The sequence below is a fragment of the Pinus tabuliformis genome, chromosome 5_2, assembly GCF_031772625.1.
Source record: "Pinus tabuliformis cultivar Carrire ecotype Pingquan chromosome 5_2, CPIR1, whole genome shotgun sequence".
Classification (NCBI taxonomy): Eukaryota; Viridiplantae; Streptophyta; class Pinopsida; order Pinales; family Pinaceae; genus Pinus; species Pinus tabuliformis.
Window position 1 is genome coordinate 447,019,984 of NC_142306.1, and position 24,759 is coordinate 447,044,742.

General features: G+C 37.3%; 1 protein-coding gene across 5 annotated transcripts in view; it reads right to left on the reverse strand.

The window, feature by feature from the left end:
- Positions 1-5,617: 5,617 nt before the first annotated feature.
- Positions 5,618-24,759, reverse strand: part of LOC149159587 (putative cyclic nucleotide-gated ion channel 5) — a 330,539-nt gene continuing 311,397 nt past the window's right edge. For all 5 annotated transcript variants that reach the window (XM_089436524.1, XM_089436523.1, XM_089436520.1 and 2 more), the window contains 2 exons: positions 7,121-7,357; positions 5,618-6,952 (listed from right to left, as the gene is read on the reverse strand). In XM_089436524.1, coding sequence (XP_089292650.1) covers positions 6,254-6,952; positions 7,121-7,357 — 936 coding nt within the window. In that variant the 3' untranslated portion in view covers positions 5,618-6,253. The remainder of the gene's footprint in view (positions 6,953-7,120; positions 7,358-24,759) is intronic.

Sequence of the window (24,759 nt, forward strand, 5' to 3'; positions counted from 1 at the left end):
TGCGTCATGCACGCAAAGGCTACAAAAGTGACTCAGAGGGCTAGAGAGCCTGCGCAAAGCCTTACAGGGTTGACGCAGAGGGTTTAAGGCTGACACATAGGCCAAGAGGGCTGACGCAATGCTTCAAATTATGTTGGAGAAGGTTTCATGGGGCAGACTTTCAGAATATCTGCTTCCGAAAAGACATATTACTGCCAAATTTTTTTATCTCTGTTGGGTGAGCCAGTTTGGCACCTAGTTATACTTAGAAAAGCTGCGTAATAATAAAACCCTCAAAACTGCTGCACCAGTTTTCCCAAGTTAGGTTTTCCCGGGGACGATTGTCCAAAAATAACGGTGTCCCTTGTGTGTTTGTCTATTTCTTTCAACTATCGATCTGTAGATGGTTGACACTGTATTGTGTTTATTTCAGTGTTTATATGGCTAAATAACTTGTTCGTAATTAAACAAGTAGGCGAAATAAACCAGAGAAACAGATAAAATTTCTAACGGGTAACACTTAGAAATTTCAACAACAAAGGCTAAAGAAATATTAGACCTCATTCATTCCGATGTGTGTAGGCCTATGTCTAACAAATCACTTGGAGGCCATATTTATTATGTGACCTTCATTGATAATCACTCTAGAAAGACACGGTTTTACGTTCTCAAGACAAAGAATGAAGTATTTGAAAATCTCAAGGAGTTTAGATCTGAAGTAGAGACCTTAACTGAAAGAAAGATAAAGACCTTGAGATCCAACAATGGTGGGAAATACACTGCAAATGAATTGGTTGCATATTGTAAAGAAGTGGGTATTAAGAGGGAGCTAATTGTTCCCTACAATCTCGAACAAAATGGAGTTGCAGAAAGGAAAAATATAACAATTGAAGAATGTATATGAACTATGATATTTGATCAAGACCTTCCAAAGTTTCTATGGGGCGAAGCAGCGATGATAGCAGTATATATACAAAATAGATGTCCTCATAGAATTCTTGAGAATATGACACCTGAAAAAGCATTCACAGGGGAGAAGCCATGTGTGGACCATCTTCGAATCTTTGGGTGTCCCGTATACATCCATGTTCCAAAGGACAAGAGAAAGAAACTAGATTCTACCAGCATCAAAGGGATCTTCGTTGGCTACAATCTTTCTCTAAAGGCATATAGAATCTACATTAAGGAAGGAAGACAAATTGAAGTAAGTAGGAATGTTATATTCAATGAGAATCATGCCTATAAGAGATCCAAGGATATTCCAATTGATTCTAATGATGAAGATACACCACTATTTGAAGAAGAAAAAAATCATGATGAGACAACTACTAACCAAGAAGAAGAAAATGAAGGACCAAGTGAGTCGATTCAACCTATGATCATTCCCGAAACAAGGAAGAGGCCAAATTGGTTGAAATCTACTCTTGAAGATGCCAAGGGGCATGGAGCTACTAAATGAACTTTTAGAGAAAGCAAAAGACCAAAAAGATATTCAGGATATGCAACATACATGACAAAATTGATAGAAGTTGAACCAACTACATTTGAAGAAGTTGCTCATCAAGAAGAATGGAAGAAGGCAATGCAAGAAGAATATCAATCCATCATGAAGAATGGAGTCTAGAAATCATTCCTAGGCCAAGGGACAAATCAATTGTCACTTCAAAATGGATTTACAAAATCAATCATGCGATCGATAGAAGTATAGATAAATACAAAGCTAGATTTGTTGCAAGGGGTTTCTCTCAAAATGAAGGTATAAACCACGAAAAAACCTTTGCACCTACTGCTAGGTATACTACTATAAGATTTTTGGTTTCGACAATTGCTACAATGTGATGGAATATTCATCAAATGGATGTAAAAACATCTTTTCTGGATGGGACCATCAATGAAGTATACATTGAAAAACCAAAAGGCTTTAAAATAAATAGTGAGGACAAACATGTTTGCAGACTTGAGAAAGCCCTATATGGTTTAAAGCAAGCTCCTAAGATGGACGCATATCTCCTAAGAATTGGGTTCGTCAAAAGTTCTGCAAATCCAAATCTCTACATTAAGGTAGTGAACAATGAATCAGTCATTATACTACTTTATGTAGATGATTTGTTTATCACAAGTGCAAAGCACAAATACAAGAATGCAAGAAGATGTTGGCAAATTAATTCGAAATGAAAGATCTGGGACTTATGCACCATTACTTGGGTTTGGAAGTTTGGCAGAACCCTAGAGAAATATATCTGGGTCAAGGTAAATACATAATCATTTTTTTACAGAAATTCGGTATGATGGATTTCAAGACTATGACTAATCCCATGATCACTAATCTCAAGAAGTTGAGAAGCTCTGACTCCAATCTCGTCGATCCTACTAGCTATCATAAGTTGGTGGGCTCTTTAATGTATCTGGTAAATACAAGACCTAGTATATGTTTTGCTATAAATATTCTTAGTCAATTTCAATTGGAGCCTCGTCATGACCATTGGATAGTCACTAAGCATATTCTTAGATATCTTTGTGGCACCATACATCACTGCCTAAAATATGATGGAAAGGAAGTTAAGTTGACATGTTTCATAGATTCATATTGGGGTGGCAGTGATACTGATGGCAAAAGCACTACTGATGGATGTTTTAGTTTGGGAGTTGCAATGATCTCATGGATGAGTAGAAAGCAAAGAACCTATTGCATTAAGTAATGCGAAGTTGAATACATTGCTACATGTGAAGTAGGAAAGGATGTTGTTTGGTTAAGAAAACCCTTGTCAGATTTGTTTGGAAAGCCTTTGGATCCTATTATAATAAATTGTGATAATCAATGCAGCATCAAGATGTCCGAAGACCCTGTAATCCACGCAAAGATGAAGAATATCAATAACAAGTACCACTACATTAGAAGTTTGGTACAAGATGGGGTCGAAAGCTATAGAATATTCCAACGGAAGAACATGTAGTTGATGTATTGACAAAACTTCTTTTGAATCAAAAGTTGAGTATTTTAGAAGCATGTTTGGTTTGTTTGACATTGTAGGTTTAGTTGATAAAGAGAGATGAAGCATCTAATGGCAGATGCTTGGGAGGACATCTAGTGAGCCTATGTGTGTTTGATTCCTGATCTCGAAGAGGGAGGGTGGCATTGGTCTTAGAGCTCTGACCTTAGATACACACCTAGATCCCTGGGTTAAAGGTTAGTTAGTAAACCTGATGATACCTAGACTGGCTGAAAACTTTAGTCCATGTATGTCCCACCCGAATAGATAACCCTGGTTAGGTATCTAGTCTGTGGCACTGAGCGTGCATGAACTCTTCGTAGTTCATGTGTTTTTGAGATCTTCCGTGTGTGTGTGTGTGTGTGTGTGTATATATATATATATATACCTCCCACTTAAGAGGGAGTGTTGAAAAATGTAACTAAGTTCAATGTTCATAATTGTATAATGTAATTTATTTGTCAAAACAAATTTTATTATGACTTATTAAAGCATGGGTTTCATGCTTGGGTCATCATGTTTCTAGGTCAAAGCCTCCATTGTAGGCTTCTAGGTTTTATATTGAGACAGAGTCTTTGTCAGTTTTATTAAACCCTTCTTGGGCTTTTGTATCATGTAAAAAGAATTATTTTCGAGTCAAATAAGTCATTGGACACCTCCACACCAAGTCGGCCCTATGATGATGAAGTCAACCTACATTAGGGAAATTCGACCCACACAAGAGGCTATATATAGACAAGGTAGTTCGATCCAGTTGCTCACTCACTCAACAAGTTCGATACGCAAGAGAGGCAAAAAAAGTGTGAAGTTGCTAGAGAAGGAAGAAGATTGCAAGAGAAGACAATCAAAGTTTTGGGGCATTTTTCTCTCACACGTGCAAAGTTATTGGGTTATTGTCGGGGCCAAAATTATAAATTCTACTGCAAGTTGAAATTTTGTTGCTAGGGTCAAAGTTCTGCTGTTGGGGAGACCGAAATTCTACCACTGCTAGGCTGAAATTCTAGGTCAAAGTTGTTGATGGGAGAACATCACTTGGAGAAAAAGGAAGCGCTAACTTGGTGACTAGGGCAAGTCTATGTCGAGGTCAAAAGAGTCTTGGACTATCTCATTTTGTCTTTGAAGCTACTAAAGGAATAGCTATGACTGGGTTTTCCCCTTATAAGAATTTGCCCTAGTTGTTCACCTACATCTTGTGTCTCTTGTTCTTGTGTTCTTAATATACACATAAACTGGTATTTTTTTGATGAAACATAATATAATAAAGAAGTAAAAGAAGGCAACATAATTCACAAGTAATTATCAAAGAAAAGGAATCAAACCTTAATTACTACTAGCATTGATTTCTCAACAAAGTTGATGTTCCAACTTACCCTATTGGGGCCCATAAGCCCTTGGTGTTTTATCTCTATGGGTTAGGTTTTTGGATGTTTAGAGTTTATCATTGTTTCTTCACGATAAAAAGGCCCTAGAGCCTCATTGTAGCACAGTGCAGGAAGATGCATAGTCATCACATCTCTTCTCAGAGATACGCTACCACAATTCAAGCTAATCTGCTTTTATTCTGCATGTAAACAGTTCGACATTTTTAATTTATTAATTGAAGTCAAATTTCATTGTATTTTTATGTTTTGGCTTTAAGTCTATATTTCATTTTGTTCCCTTCATAAATTTGGATCAAAAGTAAACTGTTAATTTTACCATTCTTCAACCTCAACTGCAAAGTAAATTGTTAAAATATAATTAAAGACTAGTTAATTATATATAGGTATATATAATCTATAAATAATCCCATCCTTTTATCTGGGCTAATACCATTTATATTTTCAATGCGAGCATAATTTTTTAATTGGAATAAACTAGATCAAACACTTTTCGATCCTTTAAATGCTTAATAACACAATCTAACCAAGTTAGCAGAACACACGCAATTTTCCCAACTCTTTTCTTCAAATGTGTCTACCTTTGGTTGAAATTTCAATACGGACATAACCATCGAGAGTAGAATAAACCCATCCATATCACAAGACTATTCAATGGAGGATGCACAGCACAAGATTGTCAGTTTGAGAGGCATATCAGATTCAGCAACAAGATGAAAGTGACAGCTTCTTAATGGCCAAGCAGTGAGAGCAACTTTGGCAGAGTTCTTATATAGTACAAACTCTTGTTATGAAAGTGATAAAACGGAACGCACTCGTCCAAAGTTTTCTATTAAACTCAACTGCTCAAAAGTTGATGAGATTGCTTAAAGTGTCGACTCTAATGGAGAGATTGCTCGAAATATAGACTGGGAGTTTCATTTGAATAAATTGCATTTCACAAAACCAAGCCTTGCATCAAAAGTGTGCTATAATGTCTGTTAATATTGTTGGAAAATTTTCAGTTATTAAAATCAAATTGCTTTTGTTTTAACGTTCTCCCTAGATTTACTTCATCTAGGGATTTTGCAGTTGTATATGTCAAAATATTGTTTTATAATATCATTAACTCCTCTGGAAGATGAAAATGATTCTGCTCATGTTTGAATTCAAGCATACAAACTTTCCAGGAACAATTTTTCTCTGTAAAATTTCAAAGAAATCTTTTCAGAAATTATGCGCATCCAAAAGAAGGATTATAATGATAAAAGAAGTGAGCCAAAGAGGAGGTGAAATGTAAAGATGGATGAAATATAATTAACATATGAATTCGGTGAAATTATAATTTATGTTATGGCGATCAAGCAAAGGTATTAGTGCCAGTTCAGATATTTCTACATTCAAATGGTCTCCAAACTGCTCAGTCATCAGCAACCTGTGAGATAAAGCCATAAAAAGCTTATAGCCCAGAACGAAAGGGCTTTTACTCCCATGTTTGCATCTGCTCTGTGGTGCTGAAATTTTCAAGATCATTTTATGCTGATTAGACACGATTAAATCAGCTATATTGGTAAGAAGGCCAAAACATCCTGGGAGACGTGAAAAAGCTTATTTCTGACACTTACAACACAAAGGATCTACAAGGACCAAAACATGCCAGCGCTGAAAGGAAATATACATAAATATTGATCTTAAACGCCTGATCATAAGGAGAAAGCATGCTGACTGTCATTCTGTACAGAATATTCACTTGACTCCACATAAAATACCAACTATTTTCTTTTTCCAGCACATCTCCAAATTTGGGCAGAAACGACACAGGATGGACATTTCCATTCTCTCCAAATGCTCGTCAATGACTAGCCAACATTTTGTTATTAGAGGAAAAATCCTTGCGTCCCTGTGCGATGCAAAATGAAGAGGCTATTAAGAATCTTCAGCGCTGAAGTCGGGCTCTGATGGCTTTTGAAGTTTAAGTAGTGGTGTCGTTGGTTCTGGTAACTTCGTATTACGCAATCTTTGAACTCCACGAAGAGCATTAGTAGCAAAACGGGATACATAAATAGTTGCTCCAAGACTGGAAGAAGCAGCACCACTGTTTGCTGTCATAGCAGTCCGTAATTTTAACTCCTCTCTACGGCGGAATTCATCATTTTTCCGTTTGCAGTGTCTGCGCCAAGCTGCTTGAATGAAACAAGCAGCCCATGTTTGCCAATGTTGAGAGTAATAACGAAATGTATGTTGAATCTGTTTGCTGTGCAAACGCCTGAACTGGGTTGCAACAAACTTCAGATCCTCTGCTCTCAAAGCAAATGCCTCTACCTCGGACAAAGCTCTCACTGTTCTAGTAGAAGAGGGAAGGTTTGCACCTGATTTGGGATCCAAAGCCCATGTGAGTAGTTCCTCCCCACAAAAGTCCCCTTGTTTAAGAGCACCACGATTAAAAAACCCAGTTCTCCCTCCGCCTGTTGTCACGCTTTCTAAATGACCCCGAATAATGAAAAGCATCTCATCAACAGGATCTCCCTCTCTTACAATGTAAGTATCTTCTGTGTAAAGGGATGGCTTCAGACGCTCGCATACTGCATCTAGCAAGCGGTCATCCATACTTCCAAACAAAGGCACCTACAGAAAGACAAATCTGTATAAGACACCTACAGCTAGATAGCTTCAAGTACAATATTCAGTGGAAATTACTTAACATTAGTGGCTTGCAGTTTAGACAGGTCTCAGAATATAATGGAAGACTGAAGGGCATAATAAACACCAGAAATAATCATACATTTCACTCACCCGTTTGACCAAGCCCAGACAGAGATGCCGTTTGATGTCACGTCGCAGGTCCTTGGGAAGGCTCTGAACTAAGTTCTCTTCATCAACTCCTCTTGTTTCAAGCCACTTATATTGGTCATACCGACGAACACGTTTCTTAAGTTCCTCTGGAAGCAAACGATGGCGCATCCATTGCTCTGTATCACGCCTCTTTACTCTCATTTCTTCCAGCCTAATTGTCAAAGATTGCAAATAGGTCTGCACAACAAAAGGAAGCAGTTAAAAATATAGTAGAATGACACTGAACATTACACTCATACTACCTTTCATTTCATACAATGGGTGTCAAGAATAGTTTTGGATGGCAATATAAACTATATAAATCCTTGCTCTGATTTTCATGTCTTCTAAGTAACCCTTTCTGTCCAGAAAGATGAAGCAATCATGTGCATCTCAACAAGCAACGGTAAGAGCTTGATCTTTCTTCGGGATTAACTTGTGATTTTATGTTATCTGCGTGTTCACGGTAATATTATGTAGCAATGTTTTTATGTATCAAGTAATTGAGTATTGATGAACGGGGAGTTGTGACAGCTGACCACCAACTTCGTTACCATCCTCAGTCAGTGGGAATATAAAGACACACAAGATCTGAAGGTTGGTCGTTCTCTGTGAATCTTACCATGAGTCTATAGTTCCATTGAGGAACAATGGCAGAATCCTCTGAACATATTGAATATATATATATATATATATATATATATATATATATATATATAATTTAAAATTTATATTTTTATTATATAACATAGCATTCATAAGTTAATAAAAATATTAAATAATTTTAATATTAACATTAGAGTATAATTCAAATTATTAACATTTGTAACTTAATTTTATAAATATATTAAAATTGGTATATTGTTCTATATAATTATATTGATGAATTAATAAATAAATAAGTTATATTAATTTAAATTACGATTATTAAAATCTTTTTAAGTTACGCAAATATTTTTTTACATATATTTATGTTTCAATTTGAACTACAAATAAGAAAGATTAAACCTTCATTGAACCCATTTGAATATTAATTTCAGGTTTGCATTTGTGTCCAATTTGAAATTTGCCAAGCTAATTAAGAAAAACAAATTCAATTTGGCTTTAAGTTGGACAAATTTCGATAATCAACGATAAAATCGGCCAAACCTGGTGACTTAATGTACATGTAGTTATATTTTATAGAATAATGAAAAACACATATATACACTTTTGTGTTGATAATTCAAATTAAATTCAGCGATTAAAATATCATTGTCAACAATCTATCAACCGAGGTCAAACACTCGATATTGGAAAAAATAGGAAAATATTCAAAAAATATCAGCAGACTTGAAAAAATACAACTTTATCCAAATTTTTTGATTTTTTAAATATAAACTAAAAACAGCATCAACTAATAATATTGCAACAAAAATATGAAGAAAAAGGTTTATTAAGATGTACTGGATGTCAAATGATCCATCACACATTAATTGTTGATAGCCATCTAATCAAGACTCAAACCGAATAGACAATACAAAATTAGAAAAAATGTATCACATGATACATCTACAATGACCAATCTAATATTAATTTCCTCTGCCCCTGCTACCGTCAAAGGTAATTGATCATGTTAGGACTTGAAATAATCCTTTGGGAATCAAATTTGGGGATGTGCCTCTACGGCAGACACAATCCTTCTCATTTCAGAGCTGGATCTTGCCAACTCCAGGGGGCTATTTTTATCGGATCAGATCTTGAATATTTGAAATCCATGTACTAAACCCTCAAATCAGCAAGTAAAATTTCAGATATAGCTATAACTAGGGTTTGTAGGTCTGCAATAAATGCTTTATACTTGGCAAATAAAATGCTTATTGTCAGCAAATTAATATATCAATTCTATCAGATTTTATTATGACCAATCTCTAAGTCCACTTGGGCAAATGGAAAGAAGAAAAAATAAAGAGAAAAATGTAAACAGTATCAATAATCAAAAGAGAGGATCCTGCAGATAAAAATATTTCAAAATATGAATCCAAAAACGAAAGAGGGCAATCATACAACAGGATTTCCATTGTTCAATCATTCACCATAAATCAAATAGGTGGGACAATTTCTGTCTTTATTAATCAGAGTTTAGTCAAATACAGTCTGGTAAATTCATCACTCATAATTAAAGGACCTGGGGAGATACCATCGTGATCTAGCTACTTATCGTGCGCAATTCTGGTGATGAGAAGGGAAATTGCAATCAATGAACACTGAAGAATTGATTTAAAGAGGAAATCTATCTGAACACTACTTAGAGATCCAAACATGAAAGGAACGAAGAGCGAAGCATGGATAGTGGAAAGAAGAAAACTGAAGATGCATTGATACTGATTCCCTTGCCTAGAGCTTCCTTTACAATGAAAGATTATCTAAAAGCTAAATTTGGACTTTTCAATCAATAGCAAAACGCATGCAATCTCTCTCCAACTATCTGCTAAAATTGGCACACAAAACCTCCTCATGTTAAGTGTTCTCCTTGGCTCAAAATAGCACAAAATAATCATGAAATTAGCTCTCAAATGGGTGCAACCTCCTGATTGCCAATCTTGACATGAAATCAGATCCTGAACATGTTAAAAAAATCCTCTATGTCAGTGCCCTAACTGCTCCTGAATTCATTTACATGCTAAATTTAAACTACAGGCTATTGTCTACTTCATGCATGAACAGTATAAAACCAGTGCCTAACATACAGAGATATCCACTCAAAAAGAACACCCAAAACTGTTCCAAAAGCAATGCCTCCATCTGCCAAGAATAGCCCACAAGGCAAAAGGACCCAAAGGTGCAGCACCCACCCCCTGCCCTACATCCACCTCCACCATTCCCACCCCTCATGCTAAGAATAGACCCAAGGCCAAGGGCAAAACAAAGTCTAGATCAGTGTCAAAATGGTTTCCTTCCACATGTCAACTAGGCGCCCTAAAGCAGAAATCTTATCTTTAAAATAGTAACAGGAGTGCCCTCATCTAGGGTTGAATTCTCTTTTATCAAATCACAACAAAGGTTCTCAACATAACTCATACAGTAACATTCTTGTCCTCCAAGCAATGGTACACTTGATCTCCAAGGTGTTTAGCTTTGCTTGATGAACTAACCACCATTGAATGTCACTCCATTCACATGTTTCTAGAACACAGCCTAGGGAGAATGTCATGTCGTCACACATAAATACTGGCACTACTACACATTGAAATAAGTCTGATATACTTCATACAAACAATGGACAGAAATCTGATTAGTTTCTCAAAGGCTTCAAACAAAAGGTAATGATCTACCTTGGAAGATGTGCCCAAGATGCCCTCATGCAAACACCCTTTTCCAAGTACAGTACAATCTGGCACTCTGGAAACTCTTTGAAGATGTTTATTTTCTTGGACTGAGTTTTAGTTCGAGGAAGGCCCTCCAAGCTTGAATCAACAAACAATGTGGCTCCCTAAGTCTCTCAAGCATCAGTGCTTTCAGAACCATTTTTAGGACAATTTTTCCAAGATGAACTTTGTGCACAACCTTATTAGACCCATAGTTCTCTATGACACAAAGCTTTGGCAGCCTAGTTTACTTGAGTTAGATATGGCCATGACAGAGAGAGTTCACGGCCTCATGCCCTGCCACATCATCAGATGCAACAGGACAGTTCCATAGGACATTATTCAAGAAAAGTTTGTCAGCCTCCCCTTCAAGATTGAAACCGTCTTTGGTCTACTCTCCCTTCAACACCAACTTCAAGTATACATTGAGTCTCTAAAAAGCAAAGAACACTACCCTTATCTTGCTTACCACTCTTCGGAGACCATAGCCACTACCAACACTTTCGTTCAGGCTCGTTGTTGGCTTGCAAAAGGTCACCTATCTAATTCAATTGATTGGTATTCCCCCTTGCCAATATTCTCTTAATGCCCCTAGCTGGCTCTTATCAACCCAGCAAGAGTTGAAAACGATTATTAGAGAAGAAATCTTCAAACAATATATTCAAGTTCCATGGGTTGACCCACCGAGGTAGGTTAAACCCCAAGACGAATTTTTATGCAGACCACTTCATGGTGTTGAAGGACAACCTTATTGTTTGACTCCCATACATGCTTAGGTATTGGATGCATGCTCTCAAGATCCCTCCTTGGAAGCTTCAAAAAGGTTCCCCATAGCTTTAGGTCAAAACCAATCATCATATCGCATAGGAAAAGAGATCTTGCCAACTATGCCATCTTCATGAGACTAAGATAAAGAAATAGTTCATCTTTTGATGTCCTATCTATTATGATATTAGAGGTGGTTGAGTCTCATAATTCCCTCTCTGTGGATGTTTGTAGCTCAGACAGGCAGTTCTTCATTGCCCTAAGCGCCTAGGCATGCAGAAGTTGCCAAAAGTATTTTTAGGACACTTATGTATGAGTAACTTGCTATTGTAACTTACCCTAACTTAGGAGAAGCACATAATTAATTATGTTGGCTATTGAACTAAAGAAACTTAAGAAAAGTATTGCATTTACTTTAGTGAAATTGAGAAATAGTAGTTGCGGTCGGTATTTTCATTGTCAAAATCAAAGGAGAAATAATTTGCCATCTAGCTGTCCAAGTCGACCCCACCACTTGAAGGGGTTTGACCCCAAGGTCAAAACCCACCTACTTGACCTACTATACATTGGCAATTCGACTCCTTCATTTGACATCACTTCAACTTATCAATTTGACCTATTCCAAGGAGTTTTTTTCACACGTGCGAAGGAGGAAGAAGAAAAAGTTTACCAGCAAAGTAGGACCTCTCTTATCTCCTTTGACCAGTGTTGATTTGGAGCTACTTTCTGCCGTTTGACCAAAGTTTTTACTGGATTTAGAGGCCGAATATTCTCTGGATCTTTCACTGTTCATTGATTGAGTTTTTCTTCCTGTTTTTTGGGATTGAGCAAGGGTTAACCACAAGTCACACCCTGTAGTTTGACCGAAGCTTGACTGAGGAAAAACAGACTAAATTTCAGCCCTTTGACTGAGTTACTTCAGGCTGATATTCATCCCTTTGACAGGACATTGACTTGTGAGCAGATTTCTCTCTCTCCTTTGACTTTGTTTGACTCGGAAATTAATGTGGTTAATGGTTTGACCTTTGACTGATATATTCTAATGTACAAATTGGATTGAATTGGAATTTGGATATTCTCTCATAAGGAAAGATTACTGGTTTTTCCCCCTTCTGGGGCTTTGTCCCAAGAAAATTTTGGTATGTTGTGTCAATGTTTCATTGTGATCTTTGTTTCTCCAATGAATTTTATGGTTGAAATTTCTAAGTATAACTGCTTGATGATATGAATGCTCTAAGAAGAAAAATTGTATCAATGGAACTAGTTATCCTAAGTTACCAGGATTCGAATACGGATACAGATACGGATCCGGATCCGGATACGGATCCGTTGCATTTTTGAAAAGGCAGGATCCGGATACGAGGAGGATACGGCAAGTACAAAAATATATAATAATATTTTTTAAAATTTTAGAAAATACATTTGATGTTTAAAATCAAAACCATTCATGAATCACAACATTAGAACTAAAATTATTAGATAATTTATGAATTTGAACACTGAAATGATGAAATTTAAAAACTAACAAACAAATAAACATATAAATATTAATGCTAACATATTGATATAATTGTTAAAATAAAGTTATTACATAAAATATATATTTTTTAATTTATAAAAATTAAAAAATATTTTGATTTTTAACAACCTAACATAAAGTTATATAAGTTATGATTTATAAAAATAAAAAATTTAAAATAAAATACAAAACATACGGTTTATTAAACATAAATATATTGATTTAAAATAAATAAATTAAAATAATTTTATTATATATATTAACATTCAAATAAACTTTTTAATTAAATCAGAAATCTTTATATTATAAACTTATTTAAAAAACATATTGATTTAAAATAAATAAATTAAAATAAATTTATTATACATATATATTAACCTCAAAATAAACTTTTTAATTAAACCAGAAATCTTTATATTGAAAGGGTGTTAACAAAACTTGAAGCATATTTTTATTGAAATCTTTATCTATATATATATATATATATATATATATATATATATATATATACGGGAAGATGGTATTAAAAAACTTCACCCGTAATCTTAATAAAATTTTTATATATATATGCCAGATGGTATTAAAAAGCATATATAATAAATATATATATATATATATATCAATCAGATAGTATTAAAAATTATGATACGTAAATAAATTAAAATAACTTTATTATATATATATATATATATATATATATATCAATCAGATGGTATTAAAAACTATGATACGTAAATAAATTAAAATAACTTTATTATATATATATTAACATCAAAATAAACCAAAAAGCATATATATATATATATATATATATATATATATATATATCAATCAGATGGTATTAAAACCTATGATACGTAAATAAATTAAAATAATTTTATCATATATATATTAACATCAAAATAAACCTTTTAATTAAAATCGGAAATCTTTATATTAAAAGTTTGATTTAAAATAACTTTATTATTCATATATATAAATCAAAGATCTTTATGATTGAAAGTTAAATAAACTTTTTAATTAAATCAGAGATCTTTATATTGAAAATATAAAGGTTATTAAAAAAATGTTGACGCATAATTTTATTGAAATCTATATATATATATAAAAGCCGGCAGATGGTATTAAAAAACCACGCGTAATTTTATTTAAATCTTTATATATATACGCAGGCAGATAGACGCTGGCAGATAGTCATTAACTAACTCACTAACTGACCGTACACGGATCCTAGCGTATCCGTATCCGTACCAGTTTCGGATTCGGGGATCCGCGGTTCCACCTCTTGCCTTCAGCGGATCCGGTAACATAGTAGTTATCACATTCAAAATTGCTCTAGTCTATCTTGTTACTAGAAAATCAACAAGTGATTATGTTTTAATATCAACCGCCGATCTCAAGTGAGGCGAAATCTAATCTTAGTCAATTACTTTGGATAATCCATAAATTGTCGTGGATATTCCATTGGACAATTTGTCACAACATATTTACTAAAATATATTAGAAATTTGAAATCTACACTATGAGGTTTATTTCTCCTTAGATTTATGGATTTGTTAATTATTGTTTATTGTGTACGCGTACAACTTACAATTATGTAGAAAATAGAAAACAACAAAATACAATCTCATAAACCACAATTGACACAAGGTATATCCTTGGAAACCCTTTTGAGAGAAAACCCAGCCAGAAGTTGAGGTTGCTCTTTCTTTAAGCAGAAAATGGATGCAAGTACAAAGAAGTAAGGCTTGTGGCCAATGGGCTACTAAAATGCACAAATTCTCTCTATATGCTCTCTCTCTATCCCTCTCGGTTACTTTGCTCATCTATGGAACAAAATGAATAAAATGCACTGGAAAAGAATGAAACCCCTCTTCCTCTTAGTGGCTCGTTTATAACACAATTCGATAGCCTACTAGTGGTTAGGTTTGACTCCTTCAACTCTTAACTAGTGTTACAATATTGACTTTTCTAGAGTCTTCTTCATCATGATCATGTGGCTAGCCCCTTTTCCATGAATAACAATGGTTGACGTGGCATCCTCTCGAATTATGGTGGTCAAAATAGGAAGGTCAACTTCCGAGTGGCATTACTTTTGCATATGGACTACAATTGAGCCGACTCTTACATTGTTGGAAGGGCCTCTGTTTGTAGAATAGAAAAAATGGTTGCAACACTAAACCTATTGAAGAATATAGGGCAAAGTATTTTAGTGTGATTCTTCGTTACTTGATAACAATTTGTGGAGTCTTTTTACTTTTCTTGTTAGCTTATTCTTCTTCTTATTATTATTAGTGCATATGTGTGTACTTCATCAAACTGTTACCAAAACATAAAAACAAGAACACAAGATGTTGGCTCTCTGTCGGGCCAAAACCTCTCTACTCTTGAGAGGAAAGCTCTTTAGTGAATTTCTCTTATTGAAGCTTCTGTTGATCAACGCCAAACCCTAGAACCTTGAAAAAGAGATCCTCCAAGCACAAGTCAAGTCTCCACTCCTTTCTGCACCATATACCCTAGCACTTCTTTCGACACTTTGTTTACCGGCACTTCATCCTCCTACTTCCGGCACTTCGTTCTTCTTTCAAATTGTTAGTAACCATGTTGCACTCACTCTAGAGAAGATACTTTTTGATGAAACCCTTCTTCTTATGATGGTTCCTTTCTTCTCTTCAATCAACTAACTTGGATGACTGTAATGTCGGGTTGTTATGGCAGCAGAGGCAGCCTCCTTTTCCCTCGCACGTGTGACTGTAATGAGCCTTAGAACAACCCTCTTACCTTCACTTTTCCTCCTTGATCCTTCGCTTGAGAGAGTGGTCTTGTAGGCTTGGATTGAGCCCTAAACAATGAGATATGGTGAGTTGTTAGTGACTGTTGTCATAACCGCAGGCAGCCTTCCTTAACTTCGCACGTGTGGTTGTAGCTGTCCCAGAAATGCTCCTCCTAACTTCGGTTCTATATGCTTCTTCCACGTTTCCCTTAAAGACCCTATAGACTTCCTTATCTTCACTTATCTCTTCACTAATTTCAGAGCTTGAGTGAATACGCTTATAGAGAAGTGGACAGCCTCTATATATAGAGGTTTGTCCCTCCATTTAGGTTGACTTGTCAACTGCATTTAGGCCGACTTGAGGACTGCTTTTATGCTTCAGATTTCTTCTTTCAGGGATGTCGTTGCTTGGAGGATGCTTGTGACTTTGCTTGGAGGTATTCTCTTGACCATAATACATATACATATAAGGTATAACATGCCCTTAAGCCCTTCAATATATTCTCTTGACTATTTGACTCACCTATAGCACTTTGACATGTGCTAGACCTACTTCAATGACCAAGAAACTCATTGTCATATATTATAAAAATAATATTTCTTTTCTTGAATAAGTACAAATATCAAAAGTACATTTATGAAGACCGAACCTAGTTACACTTCCTTCAACAAAACCAACACGTTTTTACCCCCAAAAAATAACACTTGATGCCTCAAAATGCTCTTGGAAGGTTTTAGATCCCAATCTACCAAACTAGGTCCCACCAGCGAAATGTTCTTGTGAGTTGATTCCTCCACTTTTTCCACTCTAAAAGCATCGATGACAAACAATATAATGATGCAATCTCAATCATTGGAGATTATAGTTAAGGATTTGGCTCAGTGTAAAGTTATAAAAGCAAGGCTAAGGAGTGTTGAGAAATCTAGGGTATCAAGGTTAGGTGATTTCTTTATTAATGATAACTGCTTGTGAATGCTTTTTACTTCAACAAATTAGGATCTTCTCTTTAGTTAGATTATTATAGTGTTTTTCTTCATCAAATACCTACCAAAGCATAAACAATAAAGAGATAGTAGACACAAAAAGTAGGCTATCAGCCAAGGCCAAAACCTCTCCCACTTGAGAGGAAAACCCAAACGAATTCTTCTTCTTATAGAGACTTCAATTGACGAATACCAAGACCAAGGCCCTTGACCTATTTGCCTCTCCAAGGCCAAGTCACAAACCTTCCTTGATGAGATCCTCCTTGAATCAAACTTATTGCTCTTTCCTCCTTTGGTCAACGTAAGTCAAATTGTCTGCGCTTCTGAAATTTTGGTCTCTTTCCACAGATTTGCAGTACGTACTTCTGCAGTTTCACACGTGTGAGGAGTGACAACAAACTTGGAGATTCCTTCCTTCCTTCGCTATTCTTGAGGGCTCTTCTAGGTGAATTTGGCTGGTAGAGAAGCTAACGAGGAGACCCTTTTGGTGACTTTTTCTTGGACTGATATACTACTACAGAAACCCTACTTTTTTGCCACACATGTGAAGATATTAGCCCAAAGACAATGCCAAAATTCTCGATCTTCCTTTCCTTCTTCTCACTGGTTATAGGGTTGCTTTCCTTGTGAACTTCGAACTTCTTTTCTCACTTCAGACCTTAACCGAAATTCTATCAAGGCCGAGCTACCTATTTATAGTGGTTTCCCATGAAAATAAGCTGACATGAGTTGTATGTGAGCTGACATGTCCTTTGATGTAGATCCTTTACTCCATCTTGAAGCCGACTTGATGGAGGTGTTTGAGCTTGGTCTTGGAGGGCCTTTTTATTCTTTTAATGACTCATACAAATTTGTAACATGCCCAAGAAGGGTCCATCATACATGACATTGACTCAATTTGACTTTATTACCAATCCTAAGGGCCCACAATAGGAACCTTACCTAAAAGTAAAATTCCTTGCTCATAAAACCCATGAGACAAGCATTACAATAATAATTTTATTTTTCTTCCTTGCATCAATTACATATAATCACAATTACACATGTCATTATGAAGACCGAACCTAGTTACACTTTTCAACGCTCCCTCTTAACTAGGGAGGTATTTATTATCTATGCAAGGTACTTGGACATTCTCAATCTGAATAATTATCATAAGAAGAATCAGATTAGTAACCCATCTGTATAGCATCATATCAACCAGCATTGTCACATAGTAAGGCCTTAACTAAAAGCTCTATCTCTCCACAAGATCTGAGCTCAATGCTGGCGAGACCAATGATGTATAAACACCCTCATCATTGTCTCTCTCAGAACATACCCCAACTGGGTTCTCAGGGTATGCACCACCAGGACTATTCTTACCTTGGATTCCTAGTCCTCAAAGAATATTGGTCCTCTATGACTACTCTTATCTTGGATTCCCTAACTCGTCCTCAAAGAGCATTGGATGCCAGATGTTTACCCAATCCTCCATTTTATCTTCCCAAATGAAGACAAGAATGATGTGTCTATCTCTCCCTCTTAATTAAGGAGGACATACCTATTCCAATGAAGGAATGTTCCCATTCCTACGGAAGGTGTTGATTTCGGGTAGCATCGGATGTGCTCTAGCCAGGAAAATTGGTGGAGAGGCTAAAGCACATGAGATCTCCAAGACCCCGAAATGGTTTGGGGAAATTCTACCCCGTGAAGGACATATTAAAATAATTAATGTTTTTAATGCGTTCCTAAGTCTAAACTTAGGCAAATAAAAATATTAATGGGTATTAATATAAAACAGGGTTAGAAGGTTCTAAATGACATGGATCAAGCCAAATCTGATCTTAGTCATTGATTAGAGATGTAATCTCGGTCGTCGAAGACTCAACAGGAAAAGTATAAGAGGAGGCTTGAGTGTCAGTTGGAGATACACCAAAGTGATCAGTTAGTTCGATTTTCTAGAGCGCGGTTTGCTAAGAGAAATCGAACCAGTGATCAGAGTTGGAGCGAGGGGTAGTGAGTACGAGGCAGAGAGGCATAGATAGTGTCAGAAGACCAACACAGAGGCAGAGAGGCAGCCACAGAGCCGGAGGGAGCCACGAAAAGGCCAGCGGTGACTGCAAATGGGCCAGAAGGGCCTGTGTCACCCACGCAGAGGCTGCAGAAGTGACGCAGAGGGCTAGAGAGGTTGTGTAGAGCCTCAAAGGGTTGACGCAGAGGGTTTCAAGCTAACGCAGAGGCCAGGAGGGCTGATGCAGTGCTTCAGATTGAGCTGGGGAGAGTTTCGTGGGGCATAGTTTCAGAATATCTACTTCTGAATAGAGGTATTATTGCCATATTATTTATCTCTATCGGGTGAGCCAGTTTGGTACCCAGTGTACTCAAGAAAAGTTGCTTAATAATAAAACCCTCAGAACTGTTGCACCGATTTTCCTAAGTTGGGTTTTTCTAGGGACGATTGTTCAAAAATAACGGTGTCCCTTGTGTGTTTGTCTATTTATTTCAGTTGTTGATCTATAGATGGTTGAGACTGTATTGTGTTTACTTCGGTGTTTATATGGTTAAATAATTTGTTAGGAATTAAACAAGTAGGCGAAATAAACCAGAGAATACAGATAAAATTTCTAACGGGTAATACTTAGAAATTTCAACATGGTATCAGAGCGTTGCAGATCACAGGAGAGCTGAAGGCACCAGCTGAATCAGAGAATTTGCAGCAGAAACAGTTGTCCCAAGTGACAGAAGTTGTTCCTAGGCAGAAAGTAGCAGAGAAGGGTTGACGCAGAGGGCCTGCATCATCAATTCGAGCCAGAGAGAGGCCAACGCAGAGGCAAAAGAAGGCAGAAGAGGCTCACGAAGAGCCACGCAGAGACCAGGAGGGTTGACGCAGTTGGCCAAGGGAGCAAATCAGCCTTCCCGAGATTGCGCAGAGCCTAGAGGCTCAGTGCTTCAGTTGTTGAGGCATAGGAACTTGTGGGCAGGTTGCAAAGAGTGAAGCTTGTGGGGTGTAGTTGTTAAGGTAGAGCAGTACCTAACGGGACAGAACCAAGGTAGAGGGAGTCGCTACCTAAGCGGATTTCTAGCCAAGAAATCCAGATCAGTGTTGCAGGAGCATAGGAGATTAGAGAGGTGCGACCCGACGGTTGGTAGGCAGATTTCCAGCAGGGTAATCGAGACTCAAAGGGAGTCTAGTAGAGAACTTCCAGGAGCGAAATAGAGACTCAGAGGAGTCGAAAAGAAGAGCAAAAAGATGGCCATGAATGTATTGAGGGATCAAGACAGGCTGGACGGGGCGTCCAACTTTGTCATCTGGATGGCCAGGATCCTGTCCGTTCTTGATAAACATCGCATCAAGGCCTTCGCCTTGAGAACCGTGGCAATTCCAATCGACCCAGCCGACAATGAAAGGTATGAGGATGCAATGGCCAAGGCGAAATGCATAATCATTGATGGGGTCAAGGATCATGTGGTCCAACATATTGTCAAGAAGAATACGGCAAAGGAAATGTGGGACACCTTGACGACATTATATCGAGGTACTTTCATGCAGAGGAAGATGCTACTGGAGAATCAGTTGTGGTCATATCAAATGCAGAAGGAGGAGCAGGTAGATCACTTCCTCAACAGATTGAAGGAGATTCAGGACCAACTAACTTCCATTGGGGCCATGTCGGACCAGGAGTTAATGGTGAGGACCGCCGTGAACGCAATCTCCGAGGAGTGGGAGACGTTTGTCCAAAGCATTTTGGATAGAGAACATCTTCCAAATTGGGAAGAACTGTGGGCAGCTTGTTGACACCTAATCCGGAACGGATGGGTGAACTGGACAGTCATCTAGAAGATGAACTGATCCATTTTATTTTTGTGTATAAACATGAGTTATCTAATGAATAAAATCAATCAGTTTTCTCTCTTGTTCAATGTGGAGTTACCCTGGCCTAACATGGTATGTTTCCTCTTCGTCCACCTCTTCCTCTTGTAGAATCTTGAGCAGGATGTTTTTCTTTGTGAGCAAGGCAAACAGTCTCTTCAGAAGATTCAGGGACTGTTTTCTTTCCAAAGGTTTTCTCTCTTTCAGCAAACTTTTTCACAAGAGAGTCAAAGGTTATATCTTTAAGATTTCCATTTGCTTGTAAAGACTCAAGATAATTGGAGTAGGTAGGATAGAGTGCTTTGAGAAAGGCAATAAGAGAGATATCCAGCTCAACCTTAGTGGATTTAATATCATGCATTATAGACTTTATTTCAGATGCAAGAGCAAGAGGATCATTATTTTTCAGTTCAAGAGTGAAGAGTTTAAACATGAGCTGAACAACTTCAAGTGCAGAATGTGTATCATAGAGTTCTTTCAGCTTTTGTAGAGCTTCAAACGCAGTGGAATAGGATGAAATATGACGACTTACTTCTTCATTTACAGATGCTGCGATCAATGCATAGGCTTTGTTGTTCTTGTTTTCCCAAATGGCGAGTTCTTTGTCTGATGTAGGCTACACAGGGTCTTTGTCTTCTTCTCCGACACACACTCCCTTCCACAACTCATTGTAGATGAGGGTATGTTTTACCATCCGAGACCATTCTGAATAGTTCTCCTTGCCAGTGAGAACTATTCCTACCATAGAAATGATTGAATGCATTCTGTAAAAAATATCTCTGCTAAAAAAAAAAACATTTGTTGATAAAAAAAACTTCTGCTGGAAAAAAAAATCCTTATGCCACAGCCTTATGCATTTTATTTTCTTCTAATGTTTGCATCAGGCATTTCTTATATCAGCAATATTACTATGTTCTGAGAGAAAAGAAATTCTCAAAGATCACTTCAATATATATCAATATATCATGCAATACTAGAGATGCTTTGATATAAAATACTCTGACTGATATAAACACTCTTGACTGATATATAAACACTCTGACTGCTTACCATACGCAGCAATGTTCACTCTTAAATATACCAGACACTCACACATATGGCGCCACTTGATGTTACAATCTCATATTGGGTCTATTCGCACTGATAATGGAAAAGAATATACATCAAATGAATTTGAACACTATCTTCGCCAACATGGGATTAAACATCAAACAACTGTGCCTTATAATCCTCAACAGAATGGTGTAGCTGAAAGAATGAACAGAACAATTTTGAATATGGTACGATCCATGCTTTTCTTCAAAAATGTAAAGACAATGTTTTGGGCTGATGCTGTTCTATGTGCTGCATATATAAAGAATAGATGTCCATCTAGTGCTATAAGAAACAAGACTCCTTATGAATTGTGGTATGGACATGTTCCTTCGGTAAAACATCTCAGGATTTTTGGTTCCACCTGTTATGCTTTAATACCAAAGGTACATAGAAACAAACTTGGTGCTAGAAGTCGTAAGTGTATCTTCCTGGGCTATTCAAACACATCTAAAGCATACCGCCTCTATGATGAAGTAAATAAAAAGTTTGTTTTATCTAGAGATGTCATTTTTCTTGAATCATCCAAATCTGACAGTGTTGTTGAGCGGCAACTTGATCGCTTGGATAGATTCACAAAACCGAAATCATTTCAAGAGTTTGATAATCAGATTCCACATCTTGAAGGGGGGATTCCTATACTAGATCAACAAGTGGAATCTTCTTCTGAAGAACAATCTCCCCTGCATGACACTCCAACAACGGATGATGCTTTAAGTGATGTAATTGATAGAATTGGGAGACTCAATCTTGATTCAGACCCAACTCAATCAACAGAGCAGCCTGGACCATCTCAGAAAGGTCCCCCAAAATGGCTGACAAAGACACTTGAAATTGTTCATCCTGATGAAATTGGAAAAACAGGAACCAGAAATACAAACCGACAAAATGGAGGTGATGTAGATAACTCTAATTCACCTGTTGATATGGATGTTACTTATGATTGTGAATTGAACTTGTCTACAGATTTTGAACCAACTTCCTTCAAAGAAGCTGCTTCTCATGATGAATGGAAAGAAGAGATGCAGAAGGAGTATGATGCCCTCATAAAGAATGGCACTTGGAAGCTGGTTGATCCTCCATTTGGAACAAAACCAATTGGCTGCAAGTGGGTCTACAAGAACAAGTACAAAGCTGATGGCTGACTTGACAAGCACAAAGCTAGGCTTGTGGCAAAAGGTTTTGCACAGAAGGAAGGGGTCGATTATGAGGAAACTTTTGCTCCCACAGCAAAATGGGCCACCATCCGGACACTCTTTGCACTAGCTGCTCAGAACGGTTGGAAAGTCCATCAAATGGATGTAAAAACTGCATTCTTGAATGGAGATCTAAAAGAGAATGTTTTTATGTCCCAGCCTGAAGGATTTGTTGTGAAAGGACATGAACACAAAGTATGCAAACTTGTGAAGTCCTCGTATGGCCTCAAACAAGCACCACGAGCTTGGTATGAAAAACTAACTGAGCATCTTCTGAAACTCAACTTCAATCATTTTGATCTTGATGATGCAACTTTATTTGTCAAGAAAGTTGGCAAAACAGTTGTATATCTTGTGGTATATGTAGATGATCTTTTAATGACAGGGAACAATGAAAGCTATATTGCATCCATAAAGAAAGAATTAGGAAAAATTTTTGAAATGACTGATTTGGGCTATGTTCATTACTATCTTGGCATTGAAGTAACCCAACATCCAAAGTCCATATTTCTTTCTCAAAAGAAATACATTGGAGATTTGTTAAACAGATTTGGCATGACAGAGTGCAATCCCCTTTCTACTCCAATGGAACAAAACTTAAAGCTCACATCTATTGAAGGAAAGGAATTTGAGGATGCAACAAAGTATAGACAGCTTGTAGGAAGTCTCATCTACCTCACTACTACTAGACCAGACATTTCATTTGTTGTTGGAATCCTCTCCATGTTTATGCAAAAGCCTTGTGAGGGACATTGGTCTGCTGCAAAAAGAGTTCTAAGGTACTTGAAGGGAACTCAAGACCTTGGAATCAAGTATACACAGGTGGACGACTTCAACTTGATTGGATACTCTGATTCAGACTTCGATGGAGAGACAAAGAAACTGGGGTATCTACTTCAGGATATGCTATGAGTCTTGGATCAGGAGCTGTCTCCTGGAGATCACGCAAACAATCAGTACCAGCAGATTCCACAACAGAAGCAGAATATGTGGCAGCAGCTGAAGCAACGAAAGAAATTGTGTGTCTCAGGAAAATTCTTGAAGATTTGCAAGTAAAACAAATACAATCAACTCCACTCATGATTGATAACACATCTGCAATAAAGTTGGCCAAGAACCCAAAGTTCCATGATCGTACTAAGCACATCAATACTAAATATCATCTGATCCGACATCATGTTGAGGCCAAAACAATCCATCTTCGTCATTGTTCCACAAACGAGCAAATTGCAGACATCTTCACCAAAGCGCTTGGAAGAGAAAAGCTTGAAAGATTCAGAACGATGCTTGGACTCACCAACATCCCTTAAGATTAAGGGGGGGAATGTTGACACCTAATCCGAAACGGATGGGTGAACTGGACAGTCATCTAGAAGATGAACTGATCCGTTTTATTTTTGTATATAAACATGAGTTAGCTAATGAATAAAATCCATCAGTTTTCTCTCTTGTTCAATGTGGAGTTACCCTGGCCTGACACAGCTCTTCACCAAGAAGAGATCAGACGACTGCCCAATACAAGAAGTAGTAGCAAAGGAGCCCAGGTCAAGAAAGAGCAGGAAGAGGATGCAACTCTAGCATCTGCGGGGCAGTAGGGGAAGCTGAAGAAAAAGGACCTCTCTAAGATAAAGTGCTTCAGCTGTGGGGAACTAGACCATTATGCAAACTAGTGTCCGAGGAAGAAGAAAAAGGGAGAGGGGTCTGACTCCAATGCAGCGCCAGCGAAGGCAGTGAAGGAGGTAGAGGATGATGATTGTACCATGAGTGCTCATGTACCTCTAGAGAAGAGGTGGGGAGACATTGAGCTGTAGTCAAAAGGACTACAAGCGATGAGGGGCAGGATCCTTGAGGTACCCAAACTCTTCGATCATCCCTAGCTAAGGGAGCCCCGAAGTGAGAGTAGCAGGATGGTGGATGTGGATGAAGCAGTAGAGAGTGCTAGAGTGCAGTAGTCCCAAGCAGCGTAGAGAGGGTTGCAGCAGTGCAGGATAGCAAAGAGAGGTTTGCAGCAGTTCAGGATAGCACAGAGAGGTTTGCAGCGGTGAGAGAGGCACAAAGTTGTTGCAGCAGC